Genomic DNA, 22,451 nt, shown 5'->3' on the forward strand with positions numbered 1-22,451 from the left:
CACACTTTTATGTATACATTACATTTATTTTTGTAGCAATGTGTTACATGTAAACAGAAAATTCACATTTGCATGTCCATTTTTACACATTTCTTACATGTAAAGTCATATATAGTGAACAGAAAATTACCACAAAATGGCATGCATGCAAAATAAATAAATAAATAAATAAATAAAACCCGCAACAATTAAAAAACCTACAGTAGTTCTGTAAAAAACAATAAATTGTACCTCCTCACAGTACATAACACTACAAGTTCCCATATTCTTGGTGGACATCATGTTGCTCTTGTTGGTCTGGCCAGAGATTTAGCAGATATCACAAACATTCCATTTCATAGTTATTTATGGAATATACATGTATGTCTGACAGATTTTGATAAGTGAATGGATCATTTTGCATGTGATGGCTCACACGATGAAAGAATGTTTAGAAGTTGTGAAGAGTATGACAGTTTCACTGAGAATCAACTCATCAGTTTTGATCAGCAAGCCATATGCATTTTGTTATTGTGCAAATTGTAGACAATTGCACTTACTCTTTTGTACACATGTGCCCCAAAACACATGCAATTTGCATGCATTAATAAGAAATTAAAATCTGGTGTGAACAAGAAACTAATTGTTCAGAGATCTGAACTTATTGTTTTGAAAAAAAAAAAAAAAAAAAAAAAAAAAAAAATCTCATCCGAGAATTGAGCCAAATCAATTGTGAAAAACTGTCAATTACATCATGTATTGTTAAATAAATTCACATAATGTAGCCTACTGTATATGGTCTGCATTTCAATGTGTATGCAAGACAAGGAACACTTATTTGGATACTTTTAAGATTTTTTCAAATCTTAAAAAAAAAAAGCATTAGCCTCGCCCATTGGTTTAATTTGAAATCACAGGTTTCTCAGCCATAATCTCCTTCTTTATAAATTATTTGACTAAACTGGCAAAAGTTACTACATTAGGTTACTACGTAATACATGGAATAGAATAATACATTAAAAGTGCCAAATACCCGATGATAATAATTCATCACTCATTTAATGACACCAGCAGCATACTGCACTTTGAAATGTTTTGTTTGTTGTTGTTGTTGTGTAGTTGTTTTTAGATTTTCCAAGAAGTTTCCTCAGTGTGTCTTTAGACTAAAATTAAGCAAATATATAAGTGAATATCTTGCAGATATCTCAAAAAAGGATTCCCTGCTGTCAGAGACACTTGACAATTTGGAAAATGATTCTGATGATCTCTAGATTAAACATTTTTGTAACCACAGATTATCTAAGAAGAGGTCCCGAAGTCAGCCAGGCACATGCCAGTGATCTGGATGACATCAGGGTAATATGAAAAACAAATAAAGAAAATAACATAATAAATCCCAATCCCAGTATATTATACAATAATTTCTTATCCAAAATACAATTTCAATGTTTGCAGTCATAAGCATCCATCAATAATTTCCAATCTAATTCCGGTGAAACTGAGGATATGATTTGCCCAATACAAGTGTCCATCCAGTTACACTGGATCCAGTGTCATCAGCATTTTTTATGTAATTATGAATCGTACATAATCAAACCAAATTATGACCAAATGTAAAACTTCAAGATACATCAATCTTTTTTTGTGAAAAACAAATTGAGTTGTTGTCAGAGCAAATATTTACACCTCTACATTCTCCTACAATAATCATCCCTCCAGTTATGGTAATTGACCCAGTATGCAAAATGAAGAACAGTGTATTTGATGGCCATGATTTTGATTACTCAAAGCAAATTTACCGCTAGCAACTACCATACAATATCATAACGAGCTGCATTTTGAATAAATCTGTTCCAGTTTCTCTGAAAATTCTCTCCCAGGCCCTTTTGTCTGCCAAGTTACAGACATGAAAGTAGTCAGTTTGGTGAATAATGCATCATCATCATCATGGCAGTTATTGTTTGTGGTTAATAATCTCTGTTTGAAGGCCTCAGTTTTTGTCTTTGCATTCTGGGTTAGGCTCGGGTTTGGCTCAACTATGGTCAGATGCAGAGAAAATAGAGTGAAAGTATTTTACAAAAAACATTTAACTGGACAATCTAAAAAATAAAAAAAAATAAAAATAAAAAAAAAGTCAGTTTCAACGATGGCATCCTTAATGCGTTTTGGCTTTACAGAGATTTAACCTCTGAATGACACATCTAGTTTGTTTTAGTTTTTTTGCCCAGTGTGGTTTAACTGGCAGCTAACATTACTTTATATTAGTGATGTGATTGTCTGCTTCTTTTCATGGAGAGTAATTAGATCTAAAAAGCACATGCTTCACATGACTAAGTGAGGGGATCACCTCATGAAAGCTGACAGTTTCAAACGGTTCTCATTATTGGACTATGAAGGGCCGTTAAGAAATGCTGCTATATTTTACAGGTCTACTTAACTGAGCTGTAAAAACTCTGCAGCTTCTTTCAAATGTTTTCTATTTTTCCACAGTGAAGAGTGTTTGTTCTAATTTTTGTTTTTTCATTTGTTCAGCTTACGAGAACATCCCTCTGTTCTTGTAATCCCATAATTACTCTAGCTTGTTATAGACAACAGGTAACAAGACAGCAATTCCAATATTTTCCTTTGGAGATCATAAATTGTCCACAATATCATGTCCTTACTATTCCCTTTTACAAAGGCTGTTATAACAATCACCTTTTCAGTTTGCAAGGACTATTCAGTCACTATGATGTTGCTTAAATGTTTCCAACCTTGATCAATAAAAAAAAAAGAAAGAAAAAAAGAAAGAGACAAAAAGCAAATTACAGCCATGTGTATAGTACTTTGTTCTTGATGAGTTAAAAATAAATGCTCTAATGCTTTTATTTCAGATTCACAATCATATTCACACGTACATATAAAAAAGTCAAAAGTAAACAAATTAAAAATCAGTGTAAAGTGTATTATTAACATCATAGGTAATCCAGTTTACCATAAAAAAAAAACTGCTGTCAGTTCCACATAGAAAGGAATGCTATGTTGCCCAGAACTCAACTAAACTTCATAATAACTTGGATAACAAATAATTATCAAGTAGTCCAATTTATACCTGCTTCATTGTCAATCTATTTTCCTCAGCCAAGTTGTCGGATAGTATCATTTGTTGAACTTGGCTTGTTGCAGCCTCAACCATACAAGTCTGGCAAGAGCATAAAGGCCAAAGAGTTGTTAGATTTCACAGAGTAATATAAACTTACAAAGCTTACGTTTTCTCTGTGAGGTGAGCCAAGCTCCAGGAGTCTTGTTTACAGGGGAATGTCTACAAGGGTCTTCTGTTTTGGGATATAGGTCATAGGTTACCATTTTCTGACTAGATATTCTATGCAGACTAGATTATCTTTAGCATAATCCCTGAAACCCATTACTCAGTAATATTTTGTGAATATAAACCAATTAAAAGCATTTGAATCAATCATTGTTTAAAGGTCCTTGTAACTTCAAGGTCAAAAGGTAAAGTCAGAGCAACCTGTATGGTCAAGTGAATGTGTTAAAATTTGTCTTGTTATGTAGCGGAATGCCCTCTGCCCCACGGAACTCAGCCGCAATGTCATCAAAGGTGCGTCCCTTGGTTTCAGGAAGACGAAACATGGTGTAGGTAAAGGCAAGCAAGGCCATACACATAAAGAGGAGGTAGACATAGGCCCCACACATGTTCTGAAAACAAAAATGAAAACACAATGAGTATGTTTCTGTTATTTTCATGTAAACTATATGAGTAAACAATAACTTTTTTAGTAGTAGCTGTAGTATTTAAAATAAGTATTGATGGTATTGATGTATTTGAAATCTTTTTATAATATATTTTAGACAAGACAAGAGATACATATACCAATAGAGGTGGAAAGAGCAATGCTAGTAAAAATTTCCCTCCCCAATTCAACATGCTTGTGAAGGCCATAGCAATGGGACGGGCCGACTGGTCAAAAAGCTCAGCAGCAATGAACCAAGAGATTGGCCCAGGTCCAACCTCATAAGCTGAGATCAGCAAAAATATCACCAGCACCTGAACATTGCGTATGTCTGGAACTATGGGCTGAGATGAGAGAAGAGGTAGAGAAGAGGAGTTAAGGTGAAGACGTTTTGACCTTATTTCTGATAGAGTTTGAAAACAGGAAGAGCAAATTATTTTAGAAATCTCACCAGTATGGAATATGTGATGGTCACAAGCAGGTTACAAATTGCGAGGGACAGAAATCCAGCAAGCAACAACTTTCTGCGTCCTGCTCTCTCCACCAGGAAGAACTTTGAAGTAAGAAAAGCATATACAATATTACTTGTAATGATATTGGTCATTGGTCTATTAATCCTTTGAATGAATTGTAGTGAAAAAAAAAACAACAAAAAAAAAACAGTAATACAGCTGACCAAGTGTACTGTACTATAAAATTACAAATGCAAGAATGTAATGAATATAATATTATAAAAATAATTTTAATGTAATATGAAATACTTACTGCTACTATAGTAAATGCCACATTAACAGTGCCCACCCCAAGTGTCAGATATTTGGCTTCATCAAAATTTGATTGGGCAAACATCTTAGTTGAATAATTTATGATCTGGAAGAAAAGAAGGAGACATGGGAAAGAGTTTCTATTGAGCAGTTCTGCTATGTTTGCAACCCAGTGGTGGAATCCTTACACATGATCTTCGAATAACCTCCAACAACAAGGACAGACTGTAGTGGTATGAGAAAATAAAAGAAAAACTGAGATGTGAACTTGACTTTGAGTATTTTATCTGGGTTTCTTGTTACTGTTACTTGAAAAAAATGTCTGAGATTCGCATCTCATCAGAGGGCTCTATTTTCATGCCGGTGCAAAGTGTAATTGGGCGTCAATGGGAGTGTTTGCGCTATCTGTGGGAGTATGTGCCCAAACGGTGTGTGTTTTGTATGTTAAAGAAGTTGCTTAAGATGCAATTTGCTATTTTCCTGAGAAATAGATCATCGTTTCAGTAGCAGGTCTGTTTTCAGCGTAAAATCTAAATTCAGTTCCTACATTTGCAGTTTGGAGATTCCACCAGCAAGTGGTAATAAAGGTCATGTCCAAACTCTGAAAATATAGTGGAACATCAAATAATGTCCCTGACAAATGCCGTTTTATGAAACAAAACAAATATTTAATTTGTGTTAAACTATCAATAGGTTATGGTTTATTTGTCAATTATTATTCATTATTCATATTATTTTTAAAATTGTATTTATGACGTCATTTGTATTGGTATTTTTCCACCTGTTGTCATAGAGTGATTGTTAAGTAACTGCAAAAGGGGACGGAGAAAGACACTGGAGAGGGTAAGATGTTTGGATTTGGTATTATTATTATTAATTTACCACTGTCATGTATTCCCTGTTTTTGGACTTTTACGTTGAAATTCTTGTTTAGTTCCCCATTCCTGTTTCCTGTGTTAGTTTTGTAGTCTTTTGTAGTTTTATTTCATGATTGGTTCCTTGTTACCTGATTGTTTCCCCAGGTGTTTCTTGTTTTCCCTTGTGTATTTAAGCCCTTGTATCCCCTGGTTAGTTTGTCAGTCTTCGCATGTTTTGTTTGATGTTCTGTGCTTGGTTCCCTGTGTTTTGTTTTCTTATATTCGGAGTTTCTTTATTTATTTTTGTGTTAATAAAGCTGCATTTAGATCCTCATTCCTCGCCTGCGGAGAAGGCTCCGGAACTTTGCGGTTTCCTTTATACAGTGGATTATGGCGGGAACCCCGTGCCAGAACCTGCATCTTCGGCTCCCTTGCTCCAAGTTGAATGATCTGCCACTGATGTCGGTGCTTAGGGCCATGAAGACCCTACCTCACAAATTGCCAGCGCCCACGCCTGCCACGGCCAACGAGCCAGCGCCCACACCTGCCATGGCCAACGAGCCGGACGCCTCGCCCATCTCAGAGCCAGCGTTGCCAGCCTCGCCCGTCCCAGAGCCAGCATTGCCAGCCTCGCCCATCCCAGTGCCAGCGTTGCCAACTTCGGCCATCCGGAGGAGAAGAAAGGCTTCTGTTCCCGAGTCTCCGCCCATGCCCGCGACCACAGAGGTCGTTCCCGAGTCTCCGCCCATGCCCGCGACCACAGAGGTCGTTCCCGAGTCTCCGCCCGTGCCCGTGCCCGCGACCACAGAGGTTGTTCCCGAGTCTCCGCCCGTGCCCGCGACCACAGAGGTTGTTCCCGAGTCTCCGCCCGTGCCCGCGACCACAGAGGTCGTTCCCGAGTCTTTTCCCATGTTCACGACCACGGAGGTAATTTCCCAGTCATCCAGGACTCTTTGTCTCGAGCCTTCCACGGCTTTGCCCCTCGAGCCTCACACGGCTCCACCTCCCATGGCTCCGACTGCCTTCGAGCCTCTCCTGGCTCCACCCACAGAGTCTTCCACGGCTCCGCCCACTCGTCCAGAGACTATTCCTCCAGCGGCTCTGCCCGCTCATCCAGAGACTCCTCTTACAGTGCCTCCCAGGCCTCCTGACCCAGTCCCCACCTCGAGGTCATCTCCTTTGTCTCCTGGCCGTCCGCCTGATCTGCTCTGGTCTCCTTGGTCCTCACTCCCACCAGTTCTGCCTCGGTCTTCCAAGCTCCACCTCAGCCCTCTGAACCTCTGGCTCCAGCTTGGTCCTCTGAGCCTGCAGCGTCACCTTGGCTCTTCATCCCTCCGGCTCCACCTTGGTCTCAAGCCTCCCTGACATTGCCTTGTTCCTCTGCTCCCCTTGCCCCTTGTGCCCCCTTGAACTGCCTGGTTGCCCCTTGTGCCCCCCAGAACTCCCTGTTTCCCCTTTCTGCCCACACCCCATGGACAATTAGTTTTTTGGGAGCATCTGGAATCCGCTCCTTAAAGAGGGGCTCTGTCATGTATTCCCTGTTTTTGAACTTATGTTTAAATTCTTGTTTAGTTCCCCATTCCTATTTCCTGTGTTAGTTTTGTAGTCCTTTGTAGTTTTATTTCATGATTGGTTCTCCCTGATTGTTTCCCCATGTGTTCCTTGTTTTCCCTTGTGTATTTAAGCCCTTGTTTCCCCTGGTTAGTTTGTCAGTCTTCGCATGTTTTGTTTGATGCTCTGTGCTTGGTTCCCTGTGTTTTGTTTCCTTATATTTGGAGTTTCTTTATTTTTGTGTTAATAAAGCTGCGTTTAGATCCTCATTCCTCGTCACAACCACTTCCTAATTTTGAGTATATTTTCATTTAAAGTGTAATTTGAATTTGGAAATGTTTGGTTTAATTTTGTGTGTTTTAATAAATAACATTTTTCAAAATGTACCACCAGAGGTGAATTGCACGCTGATACAATCACTGTTAATACTAGCCATGATTTGTGTGTCAGTAGATGAAAGTTATATATAATACTTACATTCTCTATAATATTAGGGCTCAAAGTCCTATTTCTAATAATAATACAAAAAACATTCAGTTAAATGCACAAAAGTATAATTGTACAGAAAACACAAAATAAATGTAGTTTACTTGCTGCTAAGTGATTTTCAACTTAAAGATTTGATGCCATTAACCTGGCAAATCCAGCGATTATTTCTTACCCAAGAGTGCTCATTGAAGCATCCTGGTACCTTTTGAATATGCCTTTGTTTCCTGGTGGAATTTAAAAACCTGTGCACTTTGACTAGTGGAAGTTGAGTAACTGCAAGTCAATCCCAATCCCATTAACTGCTCCCTACGTCTCCCCAAGCACTGTTTTTTTTTTTTCTTTGTTGTGTGCAAATCACTGCAAACATGTTTGCAAGTACTTCTCCATTTTATAGCATGTAGTCATAGAATAAACTGAACTAAAATATCCCAGGGAAAAACATTTAATGTTTTAAAAAGTCTTTAAGCTTAGCAAAGTCTGCACATTAACATCGACAACATGACAAAAAATAAACTTGAGTCTTTAAAAGTGCACAGGGCGGAAAGCTTTAGTTTTGTAGTGTGCCCTTAGCTTTAACTTGCTCTGAGATAGTATGCAAAATCAAATTATCCAGCTAATATACCATCACCCTATAAGACCTATCTTAAACCAGTTAAACTTTGAAATACAATCATTTTAAGACTGGTTATTGCAGTGATGAACATTCAGGCAAAGGAACACCAACCGCATTGAATCCAGATAACTGGCTGCCCAGGTTTATGATGAGCACAAGTATTATAGGCTGCCTGTAGCGTCGCTTCTTGAGGAATTCTCTAAGAGTCACTCCTGTCTCACTGTGGGCTGCTTCATCTCTCATCTCCTCCATTTCTTTCATCACCATCTCTGGATTTCCCCGAAGTCTTCTCAGGGCTAACACAAAAAGAAATAGTAAAGATATTGGATTAAATTTTTCTTCACTTAAAGTTCAAGGAATTGCTGTTTGTTTCTGTTACAGTTAGTCACTGTTTTGTTCAAAGTACTCTTATTTTGAAATGTTTTTTTCTTATGTCATCAGTTTGCCATAAACTACATTTCCTATATTGCAATGCCCTCATCACTGCCATCTGTTCCCCATCTTCTTCACCTGTTCTCCATGCCCTCATCAGCACCAGTGTGCATATATACCCTATATACCCTGTTTTGTTCACTCTTTGTCAGTTCTTGTTCGTTGTTACATATGTTAATGTTATTAGAGACGACTGTTCTGTTTTGTAACTGTTATCATCGTGTTCCATGTATTCTCGTCTTCTTGATTGTGGATTAAACTAAAGCTGCACATAGATCCTGCTCTCTCGCCTCATCTCTACAACACGTGACAGTTTCACTTCTTAGTAGGGCCTGCACGATTACTTATTTTTACCAATGGACATATTGTCAAGAAAAGTTGTTGAATTGTCAGCAAGTTTCAGCTATGTTTACCTTGTGAAAATGACTCAAAATATACCACGCAGCTTCAGAGGTCCAATGATGCATTAACCGAGAATGTGTGAGTGGAGTCAGGGCCGCCGATAAGGGGGGACAACTAGACCTTCTGTCCCGTGCTTGGGGGGTGGCGGAGGCTCAAGTGGACTGATTAGTTTATATATCCTTTGTTTGACATCAGAATACAGTGCTGCATCAAAACAGTCAGCTCCAATGGTTACAGCTTTATACTTTTATTAGTTGAATATTTGTACAGTTAAAAAAAATTAAGATATTGTGATGTGAGATCTATTTGAGCAGCTGGTTCATTATAACAACCGCTTCAGTCCCTCTTTGCTGGAAAACAGCAGTATGAATAAAGATCGCACCGGTTTGACTGTATGCGTCTAAGACCAGCCTAGTGTAATCACACCGGCAGTGCTGGGTACTAATTTATTACATGTAATCTGGATTATGTAATCAGATTACAAAAATCAAGTACTTTATTTTGTATTTTGTATTAAATTACATTTTTAAATACTCATAATAGGATTACAGTTACTTTTTATAGATTACATGATTACATATTAACAAGGCAACAGCAGTAAATTGTTAATAATTTATTGATCATCACTTTTTTCAATCTTTTAAATTTTTCATTCTAAATCAGCACACCGCTGATATATGTTTGGTAAGTCTTTGAGTGTTTTTGGAAGAGAGCACTAGAACTGATACTTGCTATTAACCAGTCAGGTGAAGATGGAGCGGTCTACCTCAGCATTTAACCACTGGATCTATAGAGATTTCATTTTTCAAATTCTTTTTTTTTTTTTTTTTTTCATTTTTAAGAATGGAATTACACCAATGGTGTGCAATTCATACATTGAACTTAACTGCTTCAAAGGATCTAGTGGATGCCATCTCTAAGGGTCCTGCCTGCGGGGTACACAATAATTCAACTGCAAAATGTGCAGTAATATGATACAAAGCCCATCACTCTACTATCGAGTCCACTGCATGAAACTTGACATAAAACTTGTCAACTTGTGTGACTTGGTGTAACTGTTTTAAAATATTCTGCCCTTTTAGAATATTCTTGCTGTTCAAAAGATAATAATGTATATTGCACCTCAGCTTTGGAAAGGCCATGGACTATCAGTAAGCAGTAAGGGTTAAACGTGTTTCAGTGTTTTTAGTCATTGCTGTTGATTTTATGGTCATTAATGTTCGCAATGTTGCAATTGTTTTATGCACTTACAATGAACTTGATGTCTCAGTTTACCTGGGGAAATGTAATCTACAAAATAACATTACTGATTGGATTTTTTGTCAAGTAATTTGTAATCAGTACAATCAGTACCAGATCACAATTCACAAGTAATCCATCCAGCACTGCACACCGGTTTGATCATATATGCAAAAGGATGAAGATTTTGTTAGCTTCTGAGCGATACTTCTGAGGTTCTGGGCAGTTTTCCTGAATTGTCAGCATGATTACACCGGAAATTGGCATGCTACATCCGAATGTTCATGTACCCTGAAATCTCCATTTACTTTATGTTTACATTTATTCATTTGACAGACACTTTTATCCAAAGTGACTTACAAAAGAGGAATAATACAACAAAAGCGATTCATCTAAAGGAGACAGTAGTATGAAGTGCAGCATTACAAAGTTTCTAATGCATCAGAAAAATATAATCCAAGACAGATCAGATTACAAGAGGATTCATAAATAAATATATTATTATTATTTTTATTCATAAGTTTATGGTCAAGTGCTCATGGAAAAGATTAGCCGTTTTTTGAAGACAGAGAGGGACTCGGCTTCACGGTTGGAGTAGGGAAGGTTGTTCCACCACCGAGGTATAGTGAAGTCAAAATTCGGGGAAAGTGATTTGGTGCCTCTTTGTGTTGGTACAACAAGACGCCGCTCTTTAGCCAACCGCAGGCTTCTGGTGGGTATGTAGCTCTGCAGGAATAATTTTAGGTAGGCTGGAGCAGATCCAGTGAATATTCTGTATGCCAGCATCAGAACCTGGAACTTGATACATGCAGCAACCGGCAGCCAGTGTAGAGAGACAAGGAGTGGTGTAACATATGCTGTCTTTGGTTTGTTGAAGACCAGATGTGCTGCTGCATTCTGGATCATTTGCAGAGACCTAATTGTGCATGCAGGAAGGCCAGCAATGAGAGCGTTGCAGTAATCCAGTATATATATATATGACAAGTGACTGATCAAGAAGTTGTGTGGCATGTTCAGAGAGGAAGAGTCTTATTTTCCTGATGTTGTAGAGTATGAATCTACATGAACGTGTTGTCTTTGAGATGTGGTTGATGAAATTGTGTTAATTGTCTATGGTTACCCCTAGATTTCTGACTGTTTTGGAAGGTGTTATTGTAGATGAAACCAACTGAACGGTGACGTTGTGCTCAACAGCAGGGTTGGCTGGAAAGATGAGGAGCTAAATTTTCGCTAGATTGAGTTGCAGGTTGTGTTCGTTCATCCAGGCCAAGATATTTGCCAAACAGGCTGAGATTCGAGCCGACACCGTGGGGTCATCAGACTGGAAAGACAAGTAGACCTGTGTGTCATCAGTGTAGCAGTGGTAAGAGAACCCATGTGCTTGAATGATGGGTCCCAGTGATGTTGTGTATATAGAGAAGAGAAGTGGATAAAGCACTGAGCCCTGAAGTACCCCAGTAAGTAGCTGATGTGACTTGGACACCTCACCTCTCCAGGCTACCTTGAAAGACCTACCTGAGAGGACTTGAACCAGCCAAGCACAGTTCCTGTGATTCCCAGAGTAGAGAGGGTGGACAGGAGGATCTGATGGTTGACTGTGTCAAAGACTTCAGAAAGGTCCAGTAGAATAAGTATGGATGATCTGCATCCCTCTCTCACCTGTTTGAGTGACTGGATGACAGACAGCAGGGCAGTCTCGGTGGAACGTCCACACACTGATTCGACATAATCGACCTAATTCTGCTGAATTACTGACAATCAGCATCCTCCTGTCTCCTCTTGAATTACTATTTTTTTCTTTTGCATTATGGAATGAGAAATTTTCTAATGAAGTTGAAGAAAGAAAAGGTGTGACTTCATTTAATTTGTTTTAGACAAAAGGAACCAAATATACTCAAATACTACTACATGCTCATTAACTTGGTTGTGTGATATGCAATCATTCATATGTCCTTTGCTGCAGCCTGTAAGATTTTCACACTTCAGCCCAAAGTGAGACTCAATGTCTTAAATCATTATTCTCTTGCCTGTATTCTGCCCTTTGATACCTTTTTGATGCCTGTCTCTCTGCTGCCCTTTTATACACTCATCTTACATTCATCTTTGCAACAGTTTCCAAGCCCTGTCAATCCATTAGGCGACAACTAGGGCTGTGTTTACACTTGGCATTAACATGCAACCTGTATCTGCATGTTGTCCACATACGCATTGAAAAGACAAGTGTAAACACGTTTGTGATCAGAATGTGTTCTGATCTGCGTGTCCTGATGCCAAAGTAATCGGGCACACATTGTGATCAGATATCAATGTAATCTAAATGCAATCCAGCCATCATATTTGCATTCACAGATCAACGTCACACAAACCCCGCCGACTATTATTATGCCCGCTCCTCTCGCCCAGGGCTAATAACACACTTAAATTTACCTTGCTGTTTCTCCTGTTTGTGAGTGTTCATCTTTTGCCGTTTTGGCCCTTTTTGTGAAATATTTTTTTATTTATTTCTTGTGCACCTGTGTAAATGCTGACTGACAATAAATTGAACCTTTAACTTACACTAGCATTGTGTACTATGTTTGCACAAAGCAGTCAGGACTCGCGATCATTAGAATGTAAGCTTGCTTTCATATCTTGTGTGTAGTTTGATAGTGTATGTTCATATTTAATGAATATTCCCATGTTATTAACTGTTTTAACAAAGACTAAATAATGACTTGATTTAAATGTCTTTAGTTCTTGGCTTGTGTAAGCATCCACAGTGTGCATCACATATTGATGATGATATTGCATGATATGTGGGTAATATCAGATATAAGTTTATCTTCATACTTCTCTTCTCGTAACACTTCGTGAAATATTATCCAACATTTCTATTTACATGTAAATGTTTTATGCGGTCACAATGTTTCAAAATTATTTTATTTCGATTTATATCTCCTTGGTACTAAAGAAACATGCAATGCTTTGTTTACATGTTTCCAATCAGCATGGTGGCAGAGGCGTATTTGATGACGTAATCGAATACTTCTGCGTGGGAAAAGAGAAGACACAGAAGCTAGTTGATGTGGACAAAGGTAAACGTGCTGTGTTCTGATTGGGTGATAATCCAATCTGCTTAACTGGATCACAGTGATTGCATGTTAATGGTAAATGTAAACAGGGCCTAGGGCATGATATCTTTGGGTGTGGCAATCTTAAGAGCCAATTTTAGCATGTGTAGAACCTGTGTCAAGCAAACTGTGCTCCATGAGCTCTGATAACATGTAGTGCCGCCCTCCCCACAACATTGATAGACTCACTTGGAAGGGGCTAGTGTAGGCTGTGTAGAATCAAAACTGCCTGATTTGTGAATAAATCAATCTTTTGAGTTGGTTCTTTTCAATGCATTGTTCTAATGTGCTAGTAAAATGGAGGAGAATCCTATGCAGTCTATGCATGGGGGGGAAAAAAACACTTTTTAATGATCTTACATGAATTATTTTCACAAAATTCAATAACAGAGGGTAACGGTGCATATTATGGCAACATAGAGCTTGTTAAGGTTAGCATAAACATGACAAATGACATCTGCTGCGTATACTGTCACTTTCAATGATCATAACTGTAAGTGGTAAAAACAGTGTATTTTACAAATCTGATGATCTATATTCATAGAATGAGTCATCAAGTAATTGAAAACACAAAAAAGTGTGATTGCTTATATCCCATTGATTAATGTTTCTCACATATTCTGTTGACAGGAAAGTGTAGCTTCAGCAGCATAGGGCATGTCTGAATGTTTGAAAACAATAAATTGTTGCTTAACTATTTTCAATACAACCAGTACTTCAAAGTTTTGGCATAACAGAGCTGCAATGTATTCAAGTCCATTAACTCACCAGCTTCAGCTTCTTTTTCTTTGCCCCTGTTGATGAAGAGGTAGCGGGGGCTCTCGGGACAGAAAGGAAGGGTCATGTACTGGAGCGTCGCTGGTATAAGGGACAGAGATAGCATCAGGGTCCAGTACTTCTCTGTACCCAACACTGTTTCCAAGCCAACCACCTGAGACATACAAAACAAATACTTTTAAAATAAGGCTCGCATTGATGAGATCCAGGCATTAGTTCATTACGTAACCGTTAAGGGCTCAGCTGGAGAAAAAATAGGAGCAGGTGTGATCTCACCATGCCCAGCAGAATGCCCGAGGCAAATGAAACCTGGTTCAGAGTTGCAAAGGCACCACGTAGGTTTGTGGGGGAGACACCCTGGATGTACAGAGGGTTCAGACTCATGACCAGGCCGCAGAACAAACCAAAGATCAGCCGACCCACAATAAGCACTTCAAACGAGGCTGTGGCTTTGCTCATGAACATCAGAGATGCGCCCACCACAGACAGGGCATTTACTATTAGGATGGCATTACGCCTGTGGGATGCAATGAAAAGCATTGTGAGAGTTATTTCAAGATTATTTCTAAAACAGAATTCACTATGCCCTTTTCTTGGCAGGATGTTCTCTGGAAATGGGGCCATTTGTGCACCAATGACTGATACAATTATCAGAATAATGAACTTATTTATATTAATGAAACTTATTACAATTACGTCTTAGAATTAACTGTTTAGTGTGTAATGCAAAGATACTGGCAACCAAAAGTAAACATTTACTTATTTTAGGGCTGGTAAATTTAACATATGAATTTCTGCGATTAACATATTTGTTGTTTAACCTGTAAAAAAAAAAAACATATTTTTTTTTTTTTTACCTTCTGAAATTTCACGCCGATAGGATAAAGGTGTCCCGAGTTGTTCCTGGCCAGGCAACTCAGCCTTACAGGCTTGGATTAGGGTGGGGGTGGGGTTAGGGCATCTGCTGCCTGCCAGGAACAAACCCAGGCACTTTTGTACAGTGGGCAAAACTTCACCAATGTTTTTCCCACTTTCCGTGGCTAAAATTGGTCCTCACTTGGAGACTGAAGTCCCAGATATACTTCATTGTTTTTGTGTTCCGGATTGGATCGCGCCCGGCCGACCACCTTTTATTTCTGAGTGTATTCTCTTCTGACCGCAAGCAAATATGAATGTGTTCAACGCATGCCCACTTAAGCTGCTTTGTCATACTTTTTTAGTACAGTCAATGCCCTGCGCATGCGGCGACGATGCGCACAGAGGACCGTGTTTGCATATTGAGAAAATCTGAGCAGCGCAGACTGTGCTGACGACGAAATTTGCGTTACACATACTGTTAACTTGTACGTATTTAAATAATTAAAATAAATTATGATTAACCAATTTCTTGCAGTTGAAGTTCTTTGAGAGTATAAGTATAAAATACTGTTAATACAGCTCTGGAAAAAATTAACAGACCATTGCAAAATCATCAGTTTCTCAGGATTTACTATTTATATGTATGTGTTTGAGTAAAATGAACATTTGTGTTTTATTCTATAAAGTGCTGACAACATTTCTCCCAAATTCCAAATAAAAATTATGTCATTTAGAGCATTTATTTGCAGAAAATGACAACTGGTCACAATAACAAAAATTATGCAGCGTTTTCAGAGAAAGCAAGTTCATATTAATTTTTAAACAACACAACACTAATGTTTGAACTTAGAAAGAGTTCAGAAATCAATATTTGGTGTAATTTCCCTGATTTTCAATCATAGCTTTCATTCGTCTTTCCATGCCCTCTACCAGTCTGGGTGACCTTAAGCCACTCCAGGTGCAAAAATTCTGGAGATTGGACTGGCCATGACAGGGTCTTGATCCGGTTGTCCTCCATCCACACCTTGATTGACCTGTCTGTGTGGCACAAAGACGAATCTGCTCGATTCCAGCCTTGCTGAAGAACCCCCAGATCATCACCGATCCTCCACGAAATTTCACAGTGGGTACGAGACACTGTGGCTTGAAGGCGTCTCCAGGTCTCTGTCTAACCATTAGATGACCAGGTGGAGGATCGGTGATGATCTGGGGGTGCTTCAACAAGGCTGGAATAGGTTAGATACATCTTTGTAAAGGTTATCCTGGAAGAAAACTTGCTTCCTTCTGCTCTGACAATGTTCCCCAACCCTGAGGACTGTTTTTCCAGCAGGACAATGCACCATGCCACACAGTCAGGTCAATCAAGGTGTGGATGGAGGACCACCGGATCAAGACCCTGTCATGGCCAACCCAATCTCCAGACCTGAACCCCATTGAAAACCTCTGGAATGTGATCAAGAGGAAGATGGATGGCCACAAGCCATCAAATATTTGCACCAGGTGTGACATGAAGTCACCCAACAGCAATGTGAAAGACTGGTAGAGAGCATACCAAGACACATGAAAGCTGTGATTGAAAATCAGGTTTATTCCACCAAATATTAATTTCTGAACTCTTCCTAAGTTAAAACATTAGTATTGTGTTGTTTAAAAATGAATATGAACTTGTTTTCTTTGCATTATTCGAGGTCTGAAAACACTGCATCTTTTTTGTTATTTTGACCAGTTGTCATTTTCTGCAAATAAATGCTCTAAATGACAATATTTTTATTTAGAATTTGGGAGAAATGTTGTCAGTACTTTATAGAATAAAACAAAAATTTTACTCAAACACATATCTATAAATAGTAAATCCAGAGAAACTGATAATTTTGCAGTGGTCTCTTAATTTTTTCCAGAGCTGTATATTTATAATGTTTTTTTAATGTTTGTTGTATTGTATCATGTACCATAATTTAATTGCAATTAATCACAGAAAATTTGTATTAATTATTTTTAAAACAATTTATCAATTCATAGCCCTTTTATTTATTTATTTCAGAATAAACATCAAATGTATTTTTCATTGATTGCTTTCCTGAATTTCTTAAATCGCTTTTGGAAATTGTAGAAAAAAAGTTGATCAAGTGATTTGACTTTGAGAAATTAGTAAATGAGAAAAAGGGGGTTGGATGAGGGGGTATTTAATAATATTCTCCCATTATCTAAGGTGGTTACGGCCCTAGTACTTTGGACCTGAGGTGGAAAAATTAGATTTCTTGTACATTCAGCAATCTTTGCATATGAATTGATAATAAATAAATAAATAAATAAATCCTGATATTTTCAGGTATAAATGGCTTAGGTTCCTGAAAATAGGTCAGGTATTTGTGAAACAAACATATGTTCTCACCTCCCAAAAGTGTCAGCAAGGCCTTTGACCCCCAGTGAACCAAGCAGTGCACCAAAGTCCTTAATACTAACGGAGAGGGACCAAAGGAAAGTGAGACTGTGGTCTGGTATTGACTGATTGTGTCTGGACCTCCATGTTGTGTTGAAAAACTCCTCAATGACCTCAATGAAAAAATACAAAATCATGTTAGCCATAAACCATACCATCCTTTGCCAGGATGCAATTTCATCATGTTAGATCATGTAAAATGCCACATCAAGTCACAGTATTACTTTTTGCTTCAGTGAAACCACTGTGCATGAAATAAACACACAAAAAGAAACACTAGACTATTGTATACATCATACTCTTACATTTATTGTGTCTATAAGGTTCAACACATTAATTGTCATGTAGACATCCAAGGATATATCAACCAACAAATAGCATACGTAATGCAAAGATGTTGATCAAAGTACATTTCTCAGGACAGAAAGTCAAAGGAGCCTGTAATTTTAATACTTCACTCTGAAAGTGCATTTCACTTGCTTGGAAGACATGACTAATATCTTGAGAGGAGTCCCAATGTTTTCATAATGAAAGGCTCACAAGAGTCAACTGCACTATATCCACACATGGCCGATAAATCAACACAAACCAGACATCATAGCTACCTGTGTGCAAATACAAATCGTTCCAAATCCATTGCTGGCTAAATGGAAATATTCTGCAACTTGCTAATGTTTATTCAGTGTTTTATGAGGATTCTGAGAAGTTTGTATGTAACTGAGAAACCATGCTAGCGGCTGGCCCTTAAAATCAATTCTACTTACTCTGGCTGGGGCATTGATGTTGCCTGTGTGGTATCCTATCTGGAGGGAGCCGAGCACCGCTGCTACGATGGAGGTCAGAAGCGTAATGGTTAGCTGATTCTGGGTGGAATGGGGTTGTGGTTAGTCAACTCAGCAGGTCAAAAGTACTGTATCATGATCTGGCAATATAGTGCTCAGCAGTGCAGCTCACTTTTTGAGCAACCTTGGTTCTGGAAATATTATTCCTACTCATTGACTGCACAGGCATTAAAAAATAAATACATTCTTACACTAAGGGTTCTAAGCTATGAACCAAACAAACCAGCTCTGAGATGAACCACAATATTGATTTGAAGCATAAAGTAGAAAAAATGGTACAAGTCTGGGTACTTAAAATATTTTATGAGGGAGGAAGCTACTCATCCCATGAAGCATTGCAAATTATGTTGAAATGATGGAACATTATGAAACAATTGATTTATTGTACAGTAATTGGTTATGAGCATAACAACATATTTGAAGTTTCTTGCAAAATATTAAGATATAGGCTATAGAAATATATAAGTTATTTTAGAGTGTACAAAGACTTGATTACGTCTCTGCATAGCTTCATGGGAGTGGTCAGTCACTGCTTAGCTCTTTGAACTTCTCTGATTGGTGGACCTCTCTTCAGGAGTATGGGTAATGCAGTACTTTTCTAGTGTCTGTTGAATTCCTGCTAGAATTGTTGAGCCAGGAAAATCAGGGTTATCCCACCAAATATTGATTTCTGAACTCTTCCTATGTTTAAACATTAGTATTGTGTTGTTTAAAAATAATTTTTGTTTTTGTTTTTTTGGACCAGTTGTCATTTTCTGCAAATAAATGCTCTAACTGACAATATGTTTATCTGGAATTTTGGAGAAATGTTGTCAGCAGTTTATAGAATAAAACAAAAATGTTCATTTTACTCAAACACATACCTATAAATAGTAAATCTAGAAAAACTGAACATTTGGAGTGGTCTCTTAATTTTTTGTTCAGTTTCTCTGTATTTACTATTTATAGCTATGTGTTTGAGTAAACTTCAAGCAGGAATTCAACAAACACTGGAATGAAATAGAATGGTTGCCATATATGTAGAGATGCTGATTTAAGAAACATTTGGAGTGGTCTCTTAATTTTTTCCAGAGCTGTATATATATATATATATATATATATATATATATATATATGTAAGGGATAATCCACAGCTAGGTGTGCGTTAAACGATTTTAATTGCAGCTAGGTGTGCATTAAACAATTTTAAAAGCACTCGTGCCTTTAAAACCGTTTAACGCACACCTAGCTGTGGATTATCCCGCTTATACCATGGTCACTTGACAGAATTGATTAGTTACAGCTGTCATACATTTTTTGCAGTGCAATATTTGACTGGAAGAACAAAAAATAATGGTTAATTTTATCTAAGGGCTGTTAGATCTACAGCTCTGCCTATTGAGACACAGAGAAAAAGTAGTGTGACCACACACTTGGTCAAAACTGTGAATTTAAATGCACAATCCAGAAATAATAATATCCACAGAACATAGAGGGGTTGGCACTCCATAGAAAACAAATTATTTTATTTTTATTCATTGTCATTTCCACATAAATGTGGAAAAACCAACGTTATAAACGTGGCATTGACAGTAAAAGAAGCACTTACTGTATGATAAGGGGAAAACCATTGAAAACACTCTGGAACCTGCGGATTTTGACCTCTGAGACATCGGTATGGTATCCACCAAGTCTGCACGATTGACTGAATCAAGAATGAAATCGCAATTTGTCCTTGATTGGTAATGCTTCACCGCAAAATGATGCGTGCATTTTGTAAACAAACAGTGCTTCTCCTTCAGTCAGAGTCAGAGATGTGTGAGCGTGGAGGGCCTCTAGTGGCTATAGGCGGCACTTCAGCACATAAAATACACAACACATTACAGTTTAAATTAGCATCACCTTGCCGGACAGCGAAAGACGCATTTAATAGGTCCTGATTTCCTTCTCTCACCCTCCATACAAAACAAGCTGAATTCCATTATATTAACTATGCTGTTGAAAGTGGAAATGTTTTCAAGTGCTATAGTTCACTCTGCTTGCTCTGTAATGTTATGTTGCTAGGGTTACAAACAGCGCATTCATATTGAACAGTGATTAAAACTGACCGGAACTACCTGTGCATTCAACGGTTTGAACCACACGCATTCCAGCCAATCAGAATCGAGAATTCGAACAGACCATGGTATAATTTCTCTATGGAGAAAATTAGTGCTATTTTTACTTCTGGAACCCTACTGTTGCACTGAAGCTACTTATATATATATATATATATATATATATATATATATATATATATATATATATATATATATATATATATATATATATATAAAGACTCAATTACATTTGTGAGATTAAATATGTGACATGCACCATTAATTAAACTAACTGCATATTCTTGGGCATATAAAATACAAAAAATGTATTTTACATATATATATATATATATATATATATATATATATATATATATATATATATATATATATGAACTATGTACAAAGCTATATAAATTGTTGCTATATTTTATATGCCCAAGAATATGCAGTTAGTTTAATTAATGGTGCATGTCGCATATTTAATCATATTTTAAGTACAAACAAAGGATTTAAAAAGATCCACTAACCTCCTTAAAAGCCATTGACCTTTGATTATTTTCACCTCCTGAAAATTAAGGGAAATAAATGTATTTTTGCATTGATTACATTCCTGAATTTCTTGAACTGCTTTATGAAATTGTTGAGTCAGTCCTAAGTTGCTCAAGTTGTTGTTCAGTGTTCTTTTTTTAATTTTTTTACATTTTATTTTTTTTATTCGTATGACATGAAACAATTTGTATAAGAACACAGCCAGTATTACATGGAAAGTTATCGTAAGGCAGTTAGATATTGCACTGCCTCAGTTGCTTCAGTGTTCTGAAAGATAATGTCAAATTTTATCAAATTACTTTGTCAGAATATTTCAGGTTCATAATTTAACAATTAAAAAAGAGCATCAGAATCAATGTGGACTCAGTATCATGTCAAACTATTCAAATATACAGTAACTATCTCTTCTACCTGTTGAATTTCACAACACTTTTGGTTTCTCTGTGTGACTAGAGTTCATTACAATGTGTTTTTTTCGCAATAACAAAATGACACATCCCTTACCCGCACGTAAAAGTCAGAAGTGGTTGTGGTTGCCAGGAGCTCTGCTCAGAAATGGTTGACAATGTCTCAAAAATGTCCTCACTGTTCCCTGGCACCTGTTTATGTTCGCTAACACCAGCGGAGCCCGGTCTTCAATGGCATCCATCTACCCTGAACCGTCTCTGCACACCCCACCCGTTCCCACCGCTTGTCTTTTACTTCCCACTTCCACCCACATTGTGACATGCCTCTCGCCCTGCACCTACCAGGACTCACACCTCTGTCGCTGGGACCCCTGAGAGCTGTGATGAAGTCACACCGGGTTGGTGAATTTGAGCTGGGTCTGATGGAATGGGAGCGATGAGCCTTCAGTGCTCAGGGAAGACCGGACCTTATACTAAGACCAGCTCACACTAACATATGGTTTACTGTTTTATCAGTAAATGAAATCATATAAATTCTATATCATAATTAAGTTGGCTTGCTATCTACAGTATCTATCTATCAGTCCATCCGTCCATCCGTCCTTCTGTTTGCCTGCCTGATTGTCTATCCATCTGTCCGTCCACAATAATCTTCAAACTTCAAGCTGTAAAAACTGTTTGAAACTATTTTCTTTTTTAATTTCAAGCAGGGTTTGTTAGGCTGACATCAAATTTTGTTTAGACACACATTTGTTTTTCTTCTTCAGTGGGAGTCCAAAAGTCTGAGACCACACTGAAAATCTGGGATTTTTTCCATATAAAACCCTAATTAAACAGAAAATAAAAAATATAAATTACAAAGAGAAATGTTTAGAAGTAATATGAATAAAAAGTTTCAGATTATGCACTATTTCTAGGTCTAATCAAATATAAGAACATTTGTGACATTGATCATGTTATGACATTGTACATACTAAATATTTAGAAATTATGTAATTCATTTAAGTTTTTCAATTTAAACTTTTAATTGAAATGTGAGTGTGACATATTTTGTGTTGCCAAGGTAGGCAAATATTGCATCCAAAATATTTCCATTGTTTCCCTTAGCAATGCTCCAACCATTGCAATGCACATCTTAAGGAGAGCTGTATGATTAGTGTATGCATCTGTAAGCATTTGTCTGTGTATGAGGGTGGATTGGTTCCAGGTCCCATGTATTTCACATGAAGATGCTACAATTCACAACCTTGAGGGTTTAATTGACAACCAAAAGGACAGTGAACAGAAACGTCCTCTCATGATCTCTGTATACTAGTTTAGTATATGGATG

General features: G+C 37.7%; 1 protein-coding gene across 1 annotated transcript; it reads right to left on the minus strand.

Annotated features, from left to right (window-relative positions):
• Positions 1 to 3,495: 3,495 nt before the first annotated feature.
• LOC127411232 (solute carrier family 2, facilitated glucose transporter member 1) lies at positions 3,496 to 20,707 on the minus strand. The gene is made up of 10 exons (XM_051646645.1): positions 20,693 to 20,707; positions 18,007 to 18,105; positions 17,195 to 17,355; positions 14,221 to 14,461; positions 13,936 to 14,098; positions 8,096 to 8,280; positions 4,476 to 4,580; positions 4,162 to 4,263; positions 3,851 to 4,054; positions 3,496 to 3,675 (listed from the first exon to the last, which is right to left on the minus strand). Exons 1-10 carry the CDS (start codon positions 20,705 to 20,707, stop codon positions 3,496 to 3,498), a joined length of 1,455 nt encoding a protein of 484 aa, XP_051502605.1.
• Positions 20,708 to 22,451: the final 1,744 nt, after the last annotated feature.

Source organism: Myxocyprinus asiaticus, chromosome 20 (assembly GCF_019703515.2).
Source record: "Myxocyprinus asiaticus isolate MX2 ecotype Aquarium Trade chromosome 20, UBuf_Myxa_2, whole genome shotgun sequence".
Taxonomy (NCBI): Eukaryota; Metazoa; Chordata; class Actinopteri; order Cypriniformes; family Catostomidae; genus Myxocyprinus; species Myxocyprinus asiaticus.

Coding starts and splice junctions, on each gene's coding strand:
- LOC127411232 (XM_051646645.1), bottom strand. Junction 14,462..17,194: donor CTTGCTGACACTTTTGGGAG/GTGAGAACATAT, acceptor TGCATCCCACAG/GCGTAATGCCATCCTAATAG. Junction 14,099..14,220: donor CGGGCATTCTGCTGGGCATG/GTGAGATCACAC, acceptor TGTATGTCTCAG/GTGGTTGGCTTGGAAACAGT.